General features: G+C 40.3%; 1 protein-coding gene across 2 annotated transcripts in view; it reads right to left on the bottom strand.

The window, feature by feature from the left end:
* Nucleotides 1-242: 242 nt before the first annotated feature.
* zbtb14 (zinc finger and BTB domain containing 14) overlaps nt 243-23,121 on the bottom strand; it is a 69,400-nt gene continuing 46,521 nt past the window's right edge. For both annotated transcript variants that reach the window (XM_084326227.1, XM_084326226.1), the window contains 7 exons: nt 22,078-22,173; nt 21,693-21,848; nt 17,080-17,324; nt 13,134-13,219; nt 8,713-8,852; nt 4,401-4,496; nt 243-462 (listed from right to left, as the gene is read on the bottom strand). In XM_084326227.1, the coding sequence (XP_084182353.1) occupies nt 319-462; nt 4,401-4,496; nt 8,713-8,852; nt 13,134-13,219; nt 17,080-17,324; nt 21,693-21,848; nt 22,078-22,173 (963 nt within the window). In that variant the 3' untranslated portion in view covers nt 243-318. The remainder of the gene's footprint in view (nt 463-4,400; nt 4,497-8,712; nt 8,853-13,133; nt 13,220-17,079; nt 17,325-21,692; nt 21,849-22,077; nt 22,174-23,121) is intronic.

Genomic DNA, 23,121 nt, shown 5'->3' with positions numbered 1-23,121 from the left:
CAGTCATTAAATAATTACATTTACAATATTAATACAAATGTTGTGTATACAAAATCAGTCATTTCATGTGTGTGTTGCATTTCAAGGGTCACACCCCAATTCTGCTAAAAAAAATTAAAATAAAGAAAACTGAGCAAATCATTGACAGTGTGTCCTCGACTCTCCTCCTCCTCCTCCTCCTCCTCCTCCTCCTCCTCCTCCTCCTCCTCCTCCTCCTCCTCCTCCTCCTCCTCAGAGCAGGTAATAGTTTCTAGATATGCCTGCAGCCTGCAGGGTCTCAGGTAATAGTTTCTAGATGTGGCTGCAGCCTGCAGGGTCTCAGGTAATAGTTTCTAGATGTTGTTCGGCCTCAGCAGCCATGGCTGCAGCCTGCAGGGTCTCAGTCTCTGTGCTCAGGGCTGCTGCCGCTAACTGCTTCCTCTCACTGTGCATGTTGTTCTCGTGCCGCTTCAGGTCCGACGCCTGAGGAGCAGAACATTATTATTATTATATAATCATTACTCACTACTCCTGAGGAGCAGAACATTATTATTATATCATCATTACTCCTGGGGAGCAGAACATTATTATTATTATTATTATTATTATTATTATTATTATTATTATTATTATTATTATTATTATTATTATTATTATTATTATTATTATTATTATTATATCATCATTACTCCTGGGGAGCAGAACATTATTATTATATCATCATTACTCCTGGGGAGCAGAACATTATTATTATTATATCATCATTACTCCTGGGGAGCAGAACATTATTATTATATCATCATTACTCCTGGGGAGCAGAACATTATTATATCATCATTACTCCTGGGGAGCAGAACATTATTATTATATCATCATTACTCCTGGGGAGCAGAACATTATTATTATATCATCATTACTCCTGGGGAGCAGAACATTATTATTATATCATCATTACTCCTGAGGAGCAGAACATTATTATTATATCATCATTACTCCTGGGGAGCAGAACATTATTATTATATCATCATTACTCCTGAGGAGCAGAACATTATTATTATTATATCATCATTACTCCTGAGGAGCAGAACATTATTATTATATCATCATCATTACTCCTGGGGAGCAGAACATTATTATTATATCATCATTACTCCTGAGGAGCAGAACATTATTATTATTATTATATTATCATTACTCCTGAGGAGCAGAACATTATTATTATATCATCATCATTACTCCTGGGGAGCAGAACATTATTATTATTATATCATCATTACTCCTGAGGAGCAGAACATTATTATTATATCATCATTACTCCTGAGGAGCAGAACATTATTATTATTATTATTATGTCATCATTACTCCTGGGGAGCAGAACATTATTATTATTATTATTATATCATCATTACTCCTGAGGAGCAGAACATTATTATTATATCATCATCATTACACCTGGGGAGCAGAACATTATTATTATATCATCATTATTCCTGGGGAGCAGAACATTATTATTATTATATTATCATTACTCCTGGGGAGCAGAACATTATTATTATATCATCATTATTCCTGGGGAGCAGAACATTATTATTATTATTATTATTATTATATTATCATTACTCCTGGGGAGCAGAACATTATTATTATATCATCATTATTCCTGGGGAGCAGAACATTATTATTATTATATCATCATTACTCCTGAGGAGCAGAAAATTATTATTATATCATCATTACTCCTGGGGAGCAGAACATTATTATTATATTAGAAAGTTAGTTAGCGGCTAATGTTAGCCCGTTGCTGCGCTAAAGCAAGTTTCCTCTCAGCCGCGGCTGACGTGACAACATATACTCGATGTTCACGATATAGTAATTTACTACATCTCATGTAGAACAAGCTAGAACAAGTATACTCGATATATCGCCCAGCCCTATCAATACATTCAATCAGTTGTTATTATCATTATTATTATCACCCAAAATACATTCAGTTAGTACTCATCATCATCATCACTACTACTACTATGTTACCTTGGCTCATCATCATCATAAAGTGCGCATGAGTCGACTAAGACGGCCGCTGCCGTCATCATCACCACTATGTTACCGTGGCTCATCATCATCACTATGTTACCTTGGTTCATCATCATCATCATCATCACTATATTACCTTGGCTCATCATCATCATCACTACTACTACTATGTTACCTTGGCTCATAGGGGTGTAACGATGCATCGATCCTAATGTGACTATTCAACTGCATCGATTTGAAAATTGCATCGATTTGAAAAAAAAAAATTTGGGTATTGTTTTTATTGACCAATAGTCCATTCATGCTGAGTGAATCAGTTCCCCCAGCCACATTTGTGTATTCAAATTTTTTGGGGGAATTAACTGATAGAAATGTCATCTAATCGTGGTCAAATTAACACATTCCCCGCCGGAAACGGCTTAAGACGGGTTTCAAGTTCATGCGAATTCTGCCAGATCACGGCGTACAACGTTATTCTGATCATATTTCATATTTTCGCCATGGTATTCATATTTCAATCACGGAGGATTGTCTGATGCTGCGGGACTCAGCACAACTCTGCAACGCTTCAATACTGCCACCTGGTGGCTGATCGGCGAGTTGCCAAACCGGATATCCCCTTTGTTGCTCGGTCCGTCCCCTAATTCCGTCCGGCCACTCGTTTATCGTCGCAGGACTCAAGACACACACTGTGGATATGGATCGTTGCCATAACTCAATAAACCACATGATTTGGGCGTATATTAGTATTATACAAACCGGAACTGGATCGCCTCGATCCACATCACATAACTGGGATCTGTTTGCTCCACTCTCATCGCCCAACGCTACGAGGAAGCTGCCGTGAGTTTCAGCGTTTTTCTTTATTATTAACCATACAAACTGCTCTGATCTATATAGCACCCATACTACATAAATCATTTAACAACGATCACGTAATTATAAAGGACCCCCCCCCCCCCCCCCCCCCTCCGTTCACCCACGCATGATCATAACGTTTAGGACCATGTACAGTTGACATTTTTTATATAGCGTCGATCGGTATCAAACAGCATTTGATAATCTAATATATGCATTTGTGCCTATATCTCACGTTCTAGGAATTACTGCAGAAAACGATAAAAACATATTTATACTCTAGACGGTATTTTCGTATGAATGAAAAAGTTAAACGTTCCTACATCCTGAACGATAGATAATCGATGTTGAATGGGCCATAGTAATGTCAATTTAGCAATACAATTTAAAAAGTTATAGCCCTGCAAAGAAGGTGAACATCTCCATAGACTTAAAGTGGTGGCAGAGATCAAACATTGATGGATATAAGCGTGGCAGAGAAAGTGTTAAGAGATTTCATGAATTGAATCGTTGCCTGAAGAATCGTAATCGAATTGAATCGTTGTGAGGTCCAGGGCTTGACGTTAACTTTTTGGCTCACTAGCCACTGTGGCTAGTGGTTTTCCAAAGTCACTAGCCACTCAGCATTTTCATCAGCCAAAAATCCCCGCACTCGCGCCCCCACCCAAAAAGTTATAAATATAGGTCATTGGACAATGTAACTGCAAGCATTTGTTTGGACATATGATTTTATTTGAACAGAAACATCTAAAATAATATCTAATCCAAAATGTCAGTAGTGTGGTGTGTGCTTCATTGAATTTCTTCACTTTGACATTCAGAGCACTGGGCAGAAATCACATCGCGTCAACACCCACCTCTGGCCTTCGCGATGCTTTGTTTTAATTAAACAGTCGGATTCCCCTGGTAGATTAGCAGAGAGATCTTGTCATATCCTAGCCACTCGCGACCTGAGCGCCACTTTTCAATGAACACCCGCTTTCTTTTATTCGCCTCCTCTACTTTGTTCGTGTTTTCGGACTCTGTCTCATTATCTTTTCTATTTTTTGTTTGTTGGTGGTTTGGTTCACCGGGTCTTTTCACACCCACAATATGCCGCCACATTGTAACCTAACGTTAGCTAACTGTCTGTATTGCAACCAGTTGAGCTATTAATGTTAACAGCGTTCGTTCAGCTGTCAGCTGCCAGACACACAACACGGAAGCAACACGACGCACGCGATAGGGGCCGGGCGAAGTGGATGGGCCAATGAATGAGCACACTGTGCGCACCCAGTCCTGTGGGAGTTGTAGTATTTATATAGTATGAGCTGGATTGACTTCATTATTCCAGATGCCTTTTGTAGACTACAATGTTTTTTTTTTCATAGAAAAAAAAAACCCCGCCCGATTGGCGGGTAGAATGACGCATCTACCCGCCAATGACGAATTCTACCCGCATTGGGCAGGTGGGCAGGTGTCAACGTCAAGCCCTGGTGAGGTTGCATCGTTACATCCCGCCTCATCATCATCATCATCATCACGGTTACCTTAGCGAAGGCTTTAGTGCAGGAGCCACAGACAAAGGGTTTCTCTCCACGGTGTCTCCTCTCATGATCCTTTAAATGAGACTTGTGTTTAAATGCCTGAGGAGAGGAGAGAGAGCAGGAGAGATAAGAGGAGGGAGGAGAGTGGAGAAGAGGAAGGAGAGAGAGAATAGGAGAGGAGGGGAGGGAGAGAGGGAAGAGGAGATGAGGAAGAGGGGGACGGGACGGGACAGGAGAGAGGAGAAGAGAGGAGCGAGAGAGAGGAGGGGATGGAAAGAAGAGAGGAGGGAGAGAAAAGAGAAGGGATGGTGAGAGCAGAGGAAGGAGAGAGGAGAGGATGGGAGGGGGGTAGAGGAGGAGGGAGAGAAAAGAGAAGGGGAGAGGAGGAGTTGAGAATACATTAGTATATGCAGTATTAACCCTAACCTAACCCTATATTTACTCTACTAGGACTAGTGGGTCAGAAGGCAAAATCTGGGTCTGAATTTTCTAATTGATTGTTGCTTTAATCCTCAAAGTAACTGCTGTACTTGACATCTTCAATGTCGCTCAGGTCGTCAGCCATTGTCTGATGCACAACCGTATGTATTTTGCCTTTCCAACAAACATTTCAGGGAATCACAATGCATTTAAATCGGTCACAGGTCTTGAAAATTATGACAGCATCTAAAATGACACCGACATCGCATCTGGCTCTAAAAGGATGCCAACGTGGCATCCTGCCTTAAATGGTTAATGCTAAGCTAACGTCTCATCTTACATCACAGTACAGAGTGTCACTGAAGAATAGGCTGCAGACCACACAAAATAAATTAGTTAGACTCATTTTACAGTTACATCCCAGGACTCACCTACAACAGTCTCATTTCGACAGCCTCAAGTGGCTCAGAGTAGATGAGAGAGTAACTCAAATCAAACTCAGCATGGTCCACAGAATAGTCAATAATGTTGTTCCAAACTACCTCAGAAATTATTTCACCAAGGTCAGTGACTTACATGGTCGCGGCACTAGAGGGAGCCCTACAGATCTTGTCCCAGTCAAATGTAAACGTTGCATTGGGCAAAACTCATTCCTGTACTCGGCGGCAGTAGAGTGGAATAGGCTACCAGCAGACATTAAATTAATAAGTCCGTATTCCTCTTTTAAAGGCAAAGTAAAGAGCTGGATCAGGAGAAGCAGAACATGGGTTTAATTATATTTTATTTATCTTAAGTCGTTTTTATTTATATATAGATAAGGTTTTTTTAATAGGTTTTTAGGGGTATATTTTCTATTTGTATTAATTGTTTTTTATTGTATCCGATTATTTTTTACTGTATTTTATCCGCCCCCCCCCTATGTTTTCCTCCCCCCTGCGTGGTGGGCACACCCTCGCTTTACCCACAGGCTTTAACAAGTGCATGTTGTATCATGCACTCACTCTCATACACCTACACACATCCAGGCAGACACTCACTAGTACATATTACTCACAGACATCTGAAGGACCGCAATGGAAATAAGCTGTAAGCTTTATTGTGTTTTACCCTTTTGATAATGGTGAGCCTTATATGTATACAGAGAGCGAAATTAACTTTTTGACTCACCGGCCAGTGGCGGGTAGATGGGAAGAATCTACCCGCCAAGCATATTTCTTACCTGCCAAATTTTTTTTGATTAAAAAATATATATATATATTTTATATACATTTTTTTTTAAATAAAATATATATTATATAATCATACTTGTAGTTGTATTATCTGCGAGACATCGCCACCACGCAATAAGTCAAAATGCTCGCCATCTGCAAACAGCTCCACTGTCTGTGTATACTTGAGTAGCCTCCAGCTCCAGCAAGGATTCTCCGGCGATGCAGCTAGGCCCTATACTAATACTCTACATTCAGCATGCAAGGATTCTCCGGCGCTGCAGCTGGACCCTATTGGTATAATGTTACGGTTATTTGGTCAAATCACATTCATCAAGCCCTCAGCTAGAATACGCATTGAATCAATGTTATAAGACATTGATATCAGGAGCTATCTGTAGCTACTGCTAGCCCGCTAGATAACGTTAAGACAATTTAGTTCACTGGGACATATAGAGCTAACGTGAGCTAGCTAACGTGAGCTAGCTAACGTGAGCTAGCTAACGTGAGCTAGCTAACGTGAGCTAGCTAACGAGGGAACGGAGGTATTATGCACTCGAGTCGACTATTGCTGGAGCATTTGTTGATATCAGCAGCTATCAGTAGCTAGCCAGCTAGATACCGTTAGACAATGCCTCGTCATGTATTAAACTAAAAGTGAATAGTTGACTGGGTCATTGTTTAAACAGTAACGGTAGCTCATGGAGGTCCGATCTAGACTAGAGCAGACTGCCTCTGCCCTCTGTGTTGATACGAGCAGAAGCCAATAGTATCCCGCTGCAGGGCTGGCCCGGCTGGGCGGATATGACTCGTTGCCACGTTTTTTTTCAAAATAAGAATATCATACGAACTGAATGTTGCTAACTGCCGGAGCCATCGATATTATGACTCTAGCTGCGCTTGGGGCGGAAATGAGACTCGCACAGATTTTCAAAATAAGAGTATCGTTATGAACTACACGTCTACACGCCACACGGCGGGCAGACCTCTCAGTGGCAAGCGCCAAAGGTAAAAACTGAGCGCCCCTGGCGGGCTGCAGGCTTACATTTCGCCCCCTGTATGTATACTTGTATATATGTTTCATTATCAATAAAGATCTCCATCTATCTATCTATCTATCTGGTCTTAAAGGGTTAATCCTAAACTAACATCTCATCTGGTCTTAAAACATTCCCTGCCACGCACTTTCAGCATATTATTTTTTTTGTATCCACTTTTTTCTCCCATTTTCTATATTTTCTCCCATCCCAATTTCGTATCATCCAATTCAACCCTCCCCTGTCACGAACGCTGTTTCTTGCCTCCCACAAGCCAGCTGCAATGTGGACTAAGTCATACATAGCACAAGTCCCCTCCGGTACTTGAGGTAACAGCAGTCGCATCTTTTCACCTGCGCAGCTCGATCTCTCAGTGGCGAGGAGTAACGCGTGGGAGGCTCACGCTGCCCCCGACACTTCCTGATTCTACTGCGCAGGCGCACCAACCGACCTGTAGGAGTCGCTGTCCACAACGCCCGATCCCCACCCATCAGTATCCCACCCCCTAATACGGCCAATGTGTATTAGTATGAACGACCAGCTAAACTGAAAGCAATGTGGAGCGCTGGGCTCAAACAGGCAAGCCCAGCGTCTCCGTCATTCGTGGCGAGCGCCTTGCCCACTACACCACGTAGCCGCCCGCACTTTCAGCATCTTATACCATTCTCTGCCAGTACTGTAAGTCTATGGAGATGTTCACCTTCTTAGCAGGGCTATAACTTTTTTAATTGTATTGCTAAATTGACATTACTATGGCCCATTCAACATCGATTATCTATCGTTCAGGATGTAGGAATGTTTTACTTTTTCATTCACACATTCATACGAAAATACCGTCTAGAATATAAATATGTTTTTATCGTTTTCTGCAGTAATTCCTAGAACGTGAGATATAGGCATAAATGCATATATAGATTATCAAATGCCGTTTGTTGCCGATCCACGCTATATTAAAAATTTCAACTGTACATGGTCCTAAACGTTATGACTGATCATGCGCGGATGAACGGAGGGGGGGGGGGGGGGGGGGGTCGTTTATAATTTCGTGATCGTCGTTAAATGCTTTATGTAGTATGGGTGATATATAGATCAGAGCAGTTTGTATGGATAATAATAAACAAACAGGCTGAAAGTAACGTCAGCCTCCTCTTACCATTGGGCGATGATACTGGAGCAAAAAGATCCCAGTTATTTGATGGGGATCGAGTCGATCCATTTCCGGTTTGTATAATAATAGTACACGCCCAAATCATGTCGATTATTGAGTTATGGCAGCGATCTATATCTACGGTGTGTGGCTAGAGTCCTGCAACGTTATGCGAGTGGCCGGACGCATTTAGGAGACGCACCGATATCCAACCGGCCATTTCCGGTTTGGCAACTCGCCGATCATCCACCAGGTGGCAGTATTGAAGCGTTGCAGAGTTGTGCCGAGTCCCACAGCATCAGACCAGGCTCCGTGAGGGAAATATGAATACCATGGCGAAAAAATGAAATATGATCAAAATAACGTTGTACGCCGTGGATTGGCAGAATTTGCATGAACTTGAAACACGTTGTACAACGTGATTGGCGGGGAAAGTGTTATCCTAAATTAATGGCTCATCCAGGCTTAAAGGGTTAGCCAGCGCTAAGCTAACATTTACAAACCTTGTCACACATCTGACAGGCGAAGGGTCGCTCGTTGCTGTGGACGCGCTCGTGCTTCTTTAGGTCTGGGGCTCGAATGAAAGACTTCCCGCACACATCGCAGCGGTATGGCTTGAAGCCCGTATGGATCTTCAAATGCTCTGGAGAAACACAGAATCACACACACAATTATGATACAAATGGTAAATGGCTGCTTTTTTATATAGCGCTTTTATCCAAAGCGCTTTACAATTTGTTTCCTCACATTTTACCCATTCACTCACCAGGGAACAAACTTAACTTTTTGACTTACCAGCCATTTGGCTGGTAGATTTAAAAAACTACTAGCCGGGCAGATTTTTTACCAGCCAAAAATCCAATTAGTATTTATATTGTAACGTTTGGCCACTTTAAATCATTGAACAGAGAGAGAGAGAGGTAGATAGATAGATATATAGATAGATAGAGAGAGAAGGCAGGCCTGAAAACCTACCTGTTCAAAAAGGCCTTTGACTGTTAGCTTTTTATTTTTATTTTATTGTGCTTTTGTTTTTAAATTGTCTGTTTATACTATGTGTTTAATTAACTATGTTCTATTTTATCTTATTTTATTCTGTATTTTATTTTATTTGTTTTACTAATAATTATTTTATTTCAATTTTTTTAACTGTTTTAACCATGTAGTGTAGCACAAAAGTGCATTACAAATCCAATCTATTATTATTATTATTATTATGTGTGGCTGCCGCCCTGGCGGACATCTGTGCTCTACTGAGTGCACCTTTCTAGTCTAGAGAGAGAGCGCTGATTCCCCGTAGCTGAGCAGCCCAGGTGTTTTGTCAACACAAGTTGGAAGGAACCCTGGAGGAAGCGATATAAGGAAACAAATTGCCAATAAATGTGAAGTTATCTTTGAACCTGTTGCAGGGAATATGCCTCCTCCACATATTTGGTAAAATGCGAAATAGTAAAATATCAGAGCACAATCAAAAACGCGATTGCAGCGTTTTCTTGTAGGCTAAAGGGTGATGTAAGACCTCATGTGAGTCTCATGTTACAAACTTGACATCGTGAGCAGAGCGCATCTCATTTACATTTAAAGTCACACACACACACACACACTTTCAACTCACCATGACCTCGTGAGCAGAGCGCATCTCATTTACATTTAAAGACACACACACACAGTTTCACTTTCGTTTCAACTCACCACTCCTGCATCATATTAATGCCGACCCATGCAGTGGATTTTGTTGGCCGCCAGATGGCACCCAGACCTTAATTTATGACGGCCAAACATTAAATCTACAAGCCAGTGGCGCTAGGCGTGTGTAATTATTTTGTACCCTGCTCACATATTCACACACCGACGGCGGAGGCAACCATGCAAGTAGAGCCATATGAAATCCGTTTAATTTTTTTCCAAATTCCATTTTATTTTTTTCCAAATTCCGTTTTTTCCATTTTAATATTTCAAAATTCTGTATTTTGCTTTGTACACGTATTCTACCAACAGAAATAGTGTCTAATAAGTGGGAATGAATAAATGTCCACAATTTAATAAGATATAACAGTCCATTTAATAGGGCCGTCTTAAATACTTCGAAGCTTCGTTCGATGGGCATGGGATTCGAATATGAAAATAAAATTAGATTATATAAAAAATAAAAAATAAAGATATTTATTTTTATTTTTGTGCAAAATCAACTCTGCCTCTTTGTTAACTACAACAAGCAATGCTGTTTGTTATTTAAGATGAGGTCGGACTCGGCACTGACAGATTTGTGTTCATTGTGCTGCTTTTATAAAGCCTCAAATGACGGCTTACAATATTTCATGAAAGCAAAGTGTTTTGTTTGTCTAAGATTTTAAAAGGTTTAAACTTTACAGCACTGACAACGTTGAACAAAGTGCTGTACAAGTCCCACAACATTATAAAAAAAAAATAATAATAATACTTTTTATTTTTTTATTTACAGTATTCCATTTTTATTGCTCAATTCCGCGATTCCGTCCGCGATTCCGTGAACGCGGATTTCATATGGCTCTACATGCAAGGTGCCAACCAGCTCATCGGGAGCAATTAGGGGTTAAGTGTCTTGCTCAAGGACACATCGACACGCTGCCCGGGAGGAGCAGGAATCAATCAATTATGATACAAGTCCAAGTCACTGAACTACAAATCACTGAACTACAAGTCCAAGTCAAGGTTGTATAAAGTTAGTCCAACTCACCTTATCTCAAGACAAAGTCACACGTTTTTGGTCCCTGTCCTGGACTGGATCAGTACAAGTCTGTTCTGCACAGCAGAAGCTCTTGGTTGACTAACCAAGCTTCCAAACTAGATGGGTTTGAGGGGTATTGGTATCGGCGTATATCGGTATCGGTGTATATGTTGGCCGATACAGAACATAATGCAGAGGAAAAATGCTTGGGATTTTCAGAAAATAGGGCTAAGAGGTTAAGCCCTACGTAAATGGAAGATTGCTCCACTTCTACAAGGTCCATTTGCATGTTCTTGGTATCTAGGGACACCTATGGATCTCAGGGAATGTATTGTGTCAGAAATATTGTGTCTGTTACTAGGCTTGAGTAAATTGTGATGAACCAAAGGAGAATATCAATATTTTTTTTCATCTTTGATGGTGAATAACACTATGCTAAAACTGACCACACATGTAAAATGGCCACTGAGTTCACTCAGCACCTTCTTGAGATCACGTGTACAAAAAATCTAAGCAAAGGAATAAAGGGCAGATTTTGTAGAGACAGTACTGAATTCTGTCATCCGGACACATGCAATTTGAAATATGATTATAGAATATCAGGCCTATAAGTGACCTTATTATGGCCAAGTCGCACATCTATTGATCAGACCATATCTCCCCTTTCCAATGGCAGAGTTCAATCTGGATTTAGTATCACCAGGCGTAATTCACAAACCGTGAATGAAATCTACTTTTTTATAATGTAAATTTCTCCTCCATTTTTCATCAGATTGCAACGCCGTTTTTTGCTAGACGTTCACAGAAAGGTAGAGAAACGAAAAATAAGAGAAATTAAAAAGTCAATCTAGAAGTCAGATGATTGACAGGGGCTGGCGTGAGCTAGTAAGCGTAGTTTATTTTATTTTATTCAAAAGCCCATCGAAAGTCCTGGGTCTCCTCTCCTCATAGGACTACAAACAAAATGCCAGCCTCATTTCCTCGTGTCAACCCTCGCCCTTTTCCGACTAGATTTCTATAACTAATATTTCACTAATAACACTTAAAAAACCATTGGTAAACAAACGTAGTGCTGAAAATATACACATGACTGCTGTTTTGACAGGGTTAGGGTCTTTACTCTTTTTACATTTGAAAAAGAAACACAACATTAATTAATACAGACTGTATTGATCTATTTATGACATGAAATTAATCTTTACCGGACCAATCGGGCTTAAGAGTTTAAGGTGGGCGTGCGTAGTGAAGGCTTTAAAGTAGGGGTGCACCGAAAATTCGCCCACCGAAAGTTTTCGGCCGAAAATGGCCTTTCGGCTTTTGGCCGAAAGAGTTTTTTCACCGAAAATATATCACCGAAACAGAAGCAACCTAACGCGTGTTGTTGTGATGATGTCATCAAAACGCGGATTCATTACATGCGCGCTGTGAGCTCTTCAGTCCTGCGTGATACTCCTCTTGGGACTCGGGAGCAATGCATCTCCTCGGGAGTCGCGCTGTTTCTACAGTATGTAAACTCTGCGCGCAACAAGTCCAATAAATGCGTCTTTAACATACTTTATCCTTATTTACTATATATATATCACTGAGTGATCTAATATGCATATTATTCAGAGCGAGAGGGGGAGGGATTGTTTCTCTCACATTGACACTGTCTACTGTGCCAAAGTCATCTGGGGACTAGAAAGGTGTGCTCAGTAGAGCACAGATGTCCGCCTCTCTCTCTCTTTCTCTCTCTCTCTGATTGATTGATTGATTGAAAACTTTATTAACAGATTGCAGAACAATACAGTACAGCTCAATACACACAATTGTTAAGGGGATGCAGACCAGAGAAAGACTTTCGTCTTGTTTACATCAGGGTCCCCCATTTTCAATTCATCAGGACATATATGACATACATGACATACAGATAGACAGTACTGCTACATCTATACATTTATGACATACCAGATTTGCAAATACAGTACTGTTTGTGATACAAAAAGACCCATAATAGTGATTATTTATTATTTAAGTTAAGTTTAGCCATAATCATATATTTTTCCATAATCAGGTAGCTGAACAACATTGGTAAAAAAAATTCTATTCTATGAATCATTTTCGGCCTTTCAACTTTCGGCCAACTGTTTCCTATTTTCGGTATCGGTTTCGGCCAAGAATTTCCCATTCGGTGCATCCCTGCTTTAAAGAGACTTTAGGTCACTGTGTATCAGATACCTTTAAGGTGGGCATGCGTGGTGAAGGCTTTACTGCAGATCTCACACACAAATGGACGCTCAGCTGAATGAAGCTTTTCATGTTTCCTAGTGGAGAGGAGAGGCGAGGAGAGGAGAGGAGACAAGAAAAGAGGACAGAAGGAGAGAAAACATTATCCACAAATAAACTGATTCTGTCTATCCATCTATGTATGTATGTATGTATGTATGTATGTATGTATGTATGTATGTATGTATGTATGTATGTATGTATGTATGTATGTATGTATGTATGTATGTATGATGTATGTATGTATGAGGGGTGGGAATCACCAGTTTCATCACGATACGATACAATATCGATTCTTTGGACAACGATACGATATTTGCCGATATCACAAAGTCTGCCACGATACGATACGATTCGATTCAGGTGCCTGCGATCGATATGAGGCGATATTATGTGCCCATTTAACACAATCAGTCACATTTAGATCAACTAAAAAAAGGCTACGGAAATATCAATTGATGTTTTTATTTTTGAGCTCTTCCAGACATTTAAATGAAAAACAATCTATTGTTTTTAATACAAATAGACCTGTTAACTTTTTATATATTGAGCTTTAAACTTTAAGTAAAATGTTTTAGAACTCACAACACGCAAACTAAAACCCCTTCCTCTCCCAAACTTCCTACAACTGTTTTATGTTGCATGATGATCATGAATACATTTATTATGTATTCATGTTTAAATATCAACATTATCTGTCCATCCTCAGTAACACACACACACACACACACACACACACACACACACAATGCCCCTCCCCCAGTCCCCCACAGAAAGGTAGACTGCCCCCGCCCCTCCTCCTTCCCCTCTGTTCTCTCCTGTTCTCTCTCACGGTTAGCTGCTTAGCTTAAGCAGCCAACATGACGTTCATTTAGATATTTAACACGACGTGGGCATAAAGGAATGGCGACGATGCAACACATGTTAGATGCATTTGACCCGTTGCGGGGAAAAAACTGCACAGACTTATATCGGGTCGCAAAATAGACGCTCTGTAGTGCTTTACAGCAGACGCAAACACTGCTGTAATGTCTACACGGAGTTTCACAATACTGGGCGCCGGCGGATATGACTCGCAGGATATTCAAAATAAGAGTATCGCAATATGAATCGATCTTTTTACGTTGCATCGATCCTATTTGATTATTGATAATAGATCGATATATCGATCTGAATCGATGTATCGTCCCACCCCTAGTATGTATGTATGTATGCATGTATGCATGTATGTATGTATGTATGTATGTATGTATGCAGTACTCGAGTTGTGAAAAAAAACAGGGGGGATGGTCAGGGCTGAAGATCTCATGACAAGTTTGGGGGGGACGCAGAGAAGGGAGGTCCAGGGGCATCGTCCCCCGGTAGAACATTTTAATTATTTGAATATGCAAATGAAGCTTTTAGGAGTATTTCGAAACTAGAATTACAGAGTGGGAGTAGATACACTACTCTTGATAGCACATATTATTGGGGGGGACAATTCATATTTTTCTGATGATTAGCTGACACAAATGCTAGCCTGGTTAAAGACATCCAAGTCCTCATGGTTTAGCTAGCTACGTTAGTTAACTATTGATAAGATAATTACATAATAATATGATATTGTAAGAAAGGGGCAGGACCAGATAAGCTTTGCTTCTTTCTGTCCCTTCGCGAACAAAACCATTTGTCTTGAGCTATGTTGATTATTGCTTCCATAGGAAGATATATTTAATTAAATTTGTATTTTATTTAGTTTTAGTTTTTTTTTGTTATTACAAATGTGTGTGTTTATGGTTGAAAATGTTAGAGATAAATAAAGATCAAATCAAATCTAACTGATGAAGTGATCCCTCTTCTAACAAGAGAGAAAAACGTAGCTTAGCTTTAAACTCATTCATTGCTTATGTCTAGAGATTCCACCTTTGATAACTAAAGTAATGATCGTGCACTTGACGTACCGGTTATATTATATTTAGCCTTTTTAAACATGTCCCTTAGATTGCGCTGTCTTGTGCAGTGGTCTCGTGCCACGGTCAATCAAGCGACCGACAGTGGCACGAGACGCGCACCGTTTGACAGTGATTTGCGCAGCATATTTGCGAGTGCTCTCGTGACTGAGGAGAGGATGGCCCGCAGGAATTTCTATAAACATTCTGATACTTTGATGGAAGGGATGGGAAGGGGGGGATGGCCGTTTTAGAAGGGGGATGATATTGACCGTTTTTATTTCAGGGGGGATGCCATCCCCCCTCATCTCGAGTACTGTATGTATGTATGTATGTATGTATGTATGTATGTATGTATGTATGTATGTATGTATGTATGTATGTATGTAGGCCTGTTGCAATAAGCAATAAATCAATTTATCGCGCAATAATGAAAATGAATGCAATGATTTTGATGGGCGCAATTAATTGCTATTTGCGTGTTTGTTTTAATGAGGCGGGAACCAGTACCTCTCCGTGTGGGGAGGCGGGCCGCTGGTGTTACTACAGAGTACAGCACGGGAGCTCCTGTGAGCACCATGCGTATGTTGGGCAGTAGCAACGCTACATAGCTTAACTATATTTCTCAGTAGCGTGATGGTAGCGTCGCTCCTTTTGAACCAAGTAGCGTTCTTTGTAGTGTAGCTATTTTTAGACCCAAGTAGTGATGTAGCGTGAACAAACGCTATACGCTACTGCCCGGAGAAACTGGACTGCTAAATAAAGATTAAAGATCTAGTGTTGATGCTATGACGCTTCCTCCTCATCGTTGATTGCCTGTAGTAGCTGCATCTAACGTTAGTAGCTAACGTTAAAACTAACCTAAAGTTAGTTGTTCACCAACAATCTCAACATTTGTTTTATCATTAGCTCAAAAACACAGAACCGGACGACACAAGTTGTCCGCTCATAGGTTCTGCTAGGATAATAACAACAATACTTCCGGTCGGTGGGTTTCAAAATAAAAGAGCAAAGTCTAAAACACCGGAAAAGACGTTTATTTTGTACAGCGTTTTCCTCCACGAGTACTCAAGTACATCATGTGATCAATCGATCTGTTTTTTTTGCCCATCCCTAGTTTATCCTGTGCTGAAAAGTCTCCATTCCAATAGAGATAGTACCGGTATATATTTGTGTTTATTTGATTATTGTTGAGCTATATTTTAATCGAGAGTAACTGGTAGTGTAGCTTACTACATTTTCCAAGTAGCTTGCCCATCACATAATCCGCGAGCCACAGTAAACAAACGCGAGCCACAGTTAGGGTGACCAGGTGTCCCGCTTTTGGTTGTATACTGCACAGCCATTTTACCTAATGTCCCACGTCCCGCATATTGAGAGGATGTCCCTCTTTTCGAAGCAAAAAATAAGTAAACGTAGCAACCCGCCTCTTGTCCACACACATTGCTCTGCTCGTTTTATCATTGCTCTCACGGAGATAAAACTGGGAACGAGGTTACTCTGCTTCTGACGCTATCTCATATCTGATTGGTTAGGTAGTAATTTAGGATATTTAAAATGTCTTCCAATGTTAAATAAAGGTTTATTGCACTTTGAAACGGTTTCCTTGCATTATTATGCTATTATCATTATATTAGTAAAAAAAAAAAGTTGATTGAAAACTTTTGGGAAATACATTTCTCAAAAAAATTATTTCTCTCAAAACCGCAATAATATCACTTATCGCAATAATTTCTGGGACAATTAATCGCCCAGCAAAATGTGTTATCGTGACAGATGTATGTATGTATGTATGTATGTATGTATGTATGTATGTATGTATGTATGTATGTATGTATGTATGTATGTATGTATGTATGTATGTATGTATGTATCTATGTATGTATCTATGTATCTATGTATGTATCTATGTATGTATCTATGTATGCATCTATGTATGCATCTATGTATGTATGTATGTATCCATCTACCTGAGTCTGTTTTCATCCAGGAAGGTCTTTCCACAGATCTGACAGCAGAGCGTGTCTCTATGTCCATACAGCAAGTATTCAAACTTCATGTCTGTCGTGGCCGTTGACCAACCAGGCGCCTGCTCGTCTTTCACCTCCCCCATGCTGTCAGCGAATGAGAGAGCCTGGGCCGCGTGGTGCCCCGCCCCCAAGTCTTTAGGCTCTGCCTCCATATCAGCAGAGACATCCTGGTCATAACAGGTTACCTGGGGAGGGAGAAAGACAGAGAGACAGAGAGAGAGAGAGAGACATACAGAGACAATGAGAGAGACACAGAGACCGACATACAGAGACACAAGGAGAGAGATAAAAAGAGACAGAGATATGCAGAGAGAGAGAGAGAGACACACACACACACAAACATGCATGCATACTAGGGTTGCTAATTGTAAGCATGTTCCTTACTCGGTTCATTGATAATGTTAACGATCAATGAATCGATTAATTGTAACAAGAAATACCCAATTTACCAAACAATAATAAATGTATTTGTTTCCTCAATCAAAAGGTTTATTTCCACAGCAGCGACATTATTGCATTATCGCAACATTGCATGGCATATGAAACATAGAAATGTAGAGGCCTAGACATATTAAAATACATTTGTGTCTACTTTAAGCGGACAAGCTGTTTATGTGGCAAAAAAAGATAAGTCACTCGCCAAAAGTCAAAAGCATGTATTTAACAAATTAAAAAGATTTCTAAACACGGTTTATATTAACCTCTTAACACTTTGAGTGTCAACGACGAGATTAGTCATGCTAACTCGCCATGCGTTGAGTGCCAAAGACGAGTTCTCGTCTTTTAATCGTTATCTTTTATTAGCGATATCCATTCATTTTTCATCCATCCAGCCTGACGTTATCATTGTGAATGGGTCCGAGCTCGAAAAGGGCAAATACCGCCGCCTATCGTCTCCAGGATGGTAATGCACATCATTGGATTGGATTGGGTGGCCATGTGCATCAGAAAAAAAGTCCGGTCCGGGGTTTTCCCCATCTCTGGCAAGCAGCATCGTGTTACCAGATTGACTGAGGACCCTCAGAGCAGCATCGATTATGTGTTTCGGACTATAACGTTGGATCAATAAACGCGATCAATATTTGGAATGGCGATCAGGAATTGGATTAATCTTTTTGCATAACATCTGATGTGAGGTAAGGACTCTATTTTACCAGTATTGGGTTAATCAGATGTTTTTTTCTCAGCCATCGCAGCGTGTCTGTGTGTGTGTGTGTGTGTGTGTGTGTGTGTGTGTGTGTGCGTGTATGATGTTTGCGCTGACCAGGTCATGGATAATAGATTTTTCAGCCCGCTTCTCTAGCGTGCATAAGTACACATATACTATCGATAATCTAGCGTTTATTTGAAAACTATTCATAAATCAGCCGAAAAATTACAACATGTTTTGTGTATTCCACTAAAGAGCTATTATCGCGGAATTTCTCTGGAATTACTAGAACTCTCCAAAACTATACTCGTATTCAAAACGGTATAAAACGGAAATGTACCAATGAAAAAACAATCCGTGTCGTACATGTTGACTGCAAGCAAGTCATTGATAAGCGAGGGGTGTTTTAGACCCATAGCCTAATTTAAGATATAGTTTAAGCCTTCGCAAATTTTCCCGACCTCCCATTGACTTCAGCGCTGACACGGAACGGCCATATGGTCAAAGGGGCGTGGCACTCAATGTGTTAAGCCCGGAGCCCTATTTTCTGAAAATCCACCTAAAACACATACCTAAGTAAATGGAATATTGCTCCACTTCTACAAGGTCCATTCGCATATTCTTGGGATCTAGGGACATCTATGGACCTCAGTGAATGTATTCCCAGTGTCAGAAATATTGTGTCTATTACTAGGCTTGCTTAAATTGTGATGAAACAAAGGAGAATATGAATTATGATTTTTGACAGTGAATAACACCATGCTAAAAATGACCAGACATGAAAAACTGCCACTGATCTTGTTCAGTACCTTCTTGAGATCATGTGTACAAAAAAATCTAAAGAAATTAATAAAGGGAAGATGATTAAACAGAAGGTTTTGTAGATATAGTACTGAATTCTCCCATCCGGACCAATGCAATTTGAAATATTATTGTAGAATATAGAATAGCAGGCTTATAAATTACTGTATTATAGCCAATTTGCACATTTATGGATTGGGCCAAATCTTATATTTCAAATGCCCGAGTTCTATTTGGATTTAGTATCACCAGGCGTGCATAAGAAGAGATAATCAAATCTACTGTATGTACAGTAGATTTTTTTTATTTTTGCCAGGGTGGCACCATTTTGAAACGAATTTCAAATCTAATTGTTGCTACATGCTAAAAATAGGGAAGAGAAACTAACTGCAATTCAATATATACCAATAACGTTACGTTTTGTGGTTTATTATCCAGAGTAATAAGAGATATTAAAGAAATTCATACAGAAGTAATTAGCTTGAAACCCCATAGAGGCCCTTGGGAAGTGTCGTTCGGAAAATGTCCAACGCTCATTAAAAGCTCTCTGTGTCCTCATCAAAATGGCAGCAAAAAAACTACAATTCCCGACGTTAAGATTTTCCAAAATGGTCGACTTTCGCGAACTATACAACACCAAAACGATAATCTATCTAATAACACTTTAACCTATTGGTAAACTAACGTATTGATGATAATATACATTATAACTGCTGTTGTGACATGGTTATGATGTTTATACTTGAATACGTTTGAAAAATAAAACGCTACTTTTGTCAAACAGTCTGGAGAGATTGATTTGACGTGATGTCATTATGGGACCCCGTCGGGCTTAAGAGGTTAACTTAATAAATAAACAAAAACGAAAAATCTATTTATGTCGACGAAAATGTCCAATAGGCCTAACTAAATAAGTGCATAAAACGCTGAAAACAACCAACTGTACTAACGAAGCACCACTAGTATTTTTAATGAGGCTATTATTATTACTATTATTTTGCAACAAGATAGCCTATAGCATATCGACATGGTCAGACGGGAGGGCATGCAGCCTGGTCAGTCCAAAAACACTCGCTTGGATGGTACCGATGCTGCAGGTATACAGAGGTACTGGTGTGCCAGCTTTGCCAGCCTGGGGAATCTCCCCGAATTGACTTTCCACCAGTCAGTCGGATTTTTATCCAGGGATGGGGAATGGCTTCTTTAAACTGTTACACGTGGTGGTCTGCCATATGCCGACCCAGCAAACTTCTAGTTAGCAACACAGCAGAGGTGACTCGCCAGTCCTCGTGATGTAGTAGCAAGTGACGGTAACATAGCTTTCGGTCGTCAGGGCAGTCCAGCTGTCGCCAATGCAACCTTGCGAGCACCGGTAACGTTAGCTAGCTGTGTGAGCAACTCTGAACTTTGCATCGGTGTAGCTCTCCTCTATGCGCAAGGTGGTTGTGCCTCAGAATGGGATATGGTAAGCTGGCTCAAGCAGGTGTATCATTTGCCGAAATCCTTCGCCGTCAACCATATCGATCACGTAGTTTTCAATAAATGCGCAGACTGACTTGGGTTATTTTTTCAAAATCAACACTTCTCTTAGCCTGCTTAATTTTGCAAGTTGCCGTCGCTCGTGTTTTTCCCCCTCGCTTATTTTCCAGGCACAAAAGGTAGTTGCCTTCTCATCATAGGTTTATTGCGCCCTCTATCTGTTCATTGAAACATGATTTGAAAATACACCATTCTACTGATGGCTACAATGTAATAAGAGACAGAAAACATTGTAACATATCAGTTTGATAGTAGATAGAGTAAATGTCATGTGTTCGAGTAAATCCTTAACGATCAATCAATCGATCTTCGATTAATTGTTAACATCCCTAATGATACATAGAGAGACAGAAAGAAAGTGAGACAGTTTATCTCACGGTCTTCATTTACTGTCCCAAAATATCGATTAGCAGCAATGTAGTGAAAGATATGTGTATTTGTTTGTATGTGTGTGTATACCGTAATTCCTCTAATAGTAACCGGTATTCAATTAAAAACCGGGTCTCTATTAATGACCGGGTGCGGTGTTGAGCTAAGCAATTATAAGCCGGCCTCCTAATACAAGCCGGGTTTCATGTATATTAGAGGAATTACGGTATTTCCCTCAACGGATTTACCATAGGCAATATATTTTGTTATTGTTGTTATATGCTGGCCTGGCTGTGCAGTAAATACCATATAATGTTGGTTAATGTTTACCAAGAGAGTAAGCCTACCTCAGAATTGTATAAAACGAAGTTATTATTATTATACCAGTATTGTGATTGCACTATTTTACTTTATTTAACTTTTTTTGACCACCTGTAATTGCACTGTTTACTACCGTATTTCATACAGTACTTGGTTTCAATAAATGAACCCAGTACATTTTACTGGGTTCAAACTGACACAAAATGTTGATTTATTCATTATGATCTGTTTGAAAATTTGAAATATAGGCCTCTCTCTTATACATGCCTCCTCCTAATACAAGCCTGGTATCCGCTACAGTTGAAACAAATACAAGCCGGGGTTACTATTAGAGGAATTACGGTGCGTGTATCCGTGTGTGTCTGTGCGTTACCTTGTGAACGTCTTCATTAGCAAGTTCTTTCAGAATGGCCTCTTGGACGCGCAGTGCTGCATTGGGCGACTTATCCAGCTCCTGATTGGTTGATGCCTCCACGAGGTCATCGGTAGTGGGCGGGTCATCATGCTCACCTACATGTAGCACCTGTACCTGAAAACATACACATGTAGAAATTGCGCAGACATTTAAATTCTGTGTCTGTGTGTGAGCATGTCTGTGTGTCTGTCTGCCCCAACCATAACTCCTACAGTTCTGATCCGATTTGGAAGAGAATTCGCACATATGCTGACAGCAGGCCAAGGACCTCAAATAATAAAGAAATTGGTCAATGACAAGTATTTATTGCAGTATTTTATCAGATTGTGTGTGTGTTGCTCACCTCTGTGTCTGCAGCCAGTTGGGCTTCGGGAGGTAGCGCCATCTTGACGATATCATACGGAAACTTATCTTTTTCCTCTGCCGACAGGTCACGTTTCTGGAGGGAACAATTTAGACAAACTCACGTTCAGGACAGAAAATCAGCTTCTTCATCCAGCAGGCCCCGCCCCCTCTCTGCTTCTAGAAATATTTTCTCTATCGCTGTAGCCCAGTGTTGGGAAAGTTCACTTTCTACATGAACTAGTTCAGTTCACAGTTCAATTTTTTTTAAATGAACTAGTTCAGTTCATAGTTCATAATTCAAAATGTTGAACTAAAGTTCATGGTTTCAAAAATGAACTAATTTAGTTCTTTTTAGTTCTTTTTTTTATTTATTTTTTATTATAGATAAATAGTGGGGCCCACACCTCCTGAAAGGAAGCGTTGTTGCCTCTATGCATTGCACAGTGTCTTTCATGGGGTAGCAGCACACCGAAGATCTCTCTATACCACATTTGTAAAAATGGAGGCTTATCCTTAATCCAGTTTATCAGAATGCATTTCCGGGCTGAAAGTAGAAGTTTATCAAATAGTTTGAATTGTAAACTATTTTAAATGCATACGACGACGTCTAGAGTCTGACTCTGACTGAGCGAGTGCTGCTGCTGCTGCAGCAGCGCCTCTCGGCTTCTGCGCGCAGATTCTGCTGTAAGCCTGTTCCACTGCTTGTTGTGAGGAGGAGTCTGATGATGTAGCAGGGGGTGACAGGCACGTTGCCAGATCGGGTGGTTTTACGCATCATTTTTGTCCTGTTTACAGTGTGTTTTAACTGAGTTTTCGGCTGAAATGCATATGAAATATGGCACATCTTTGAACGCCGTTATAACAGAGTGCTGAGAATGAACGCACTTTTGAACTCCGTTACACAGGGCTGAGAATGAACGCGTTCTCAATTACGTTCATTTAGCGGATATACAGTACGTTCAGTTCAAGTTCGCCCAAAATACGAACGCGTTCATGAACGATCGTTCATTGAACGCGTTCAGGTACATCACTGCTGTAGCCA

The sequence above is a fragment of the Notolepis coatsorum genome (genome assembly GCF_963971535.1).
Source record: "Notolepis coatsorum genome assembly, chromosome: 12".
Classification (NCBI taxonomy): Eukaryota; Metazoa; Chordata; class Actinopteri; order Aulopiformes; family Paralepididae; genus Notolepis; species Notolepis coatsorum.
The sequence above is the reverse complement of the archived record's forward strand: the minus strand, read 5'-3'. Positions and strand labels throughout refer to the sequence as shown.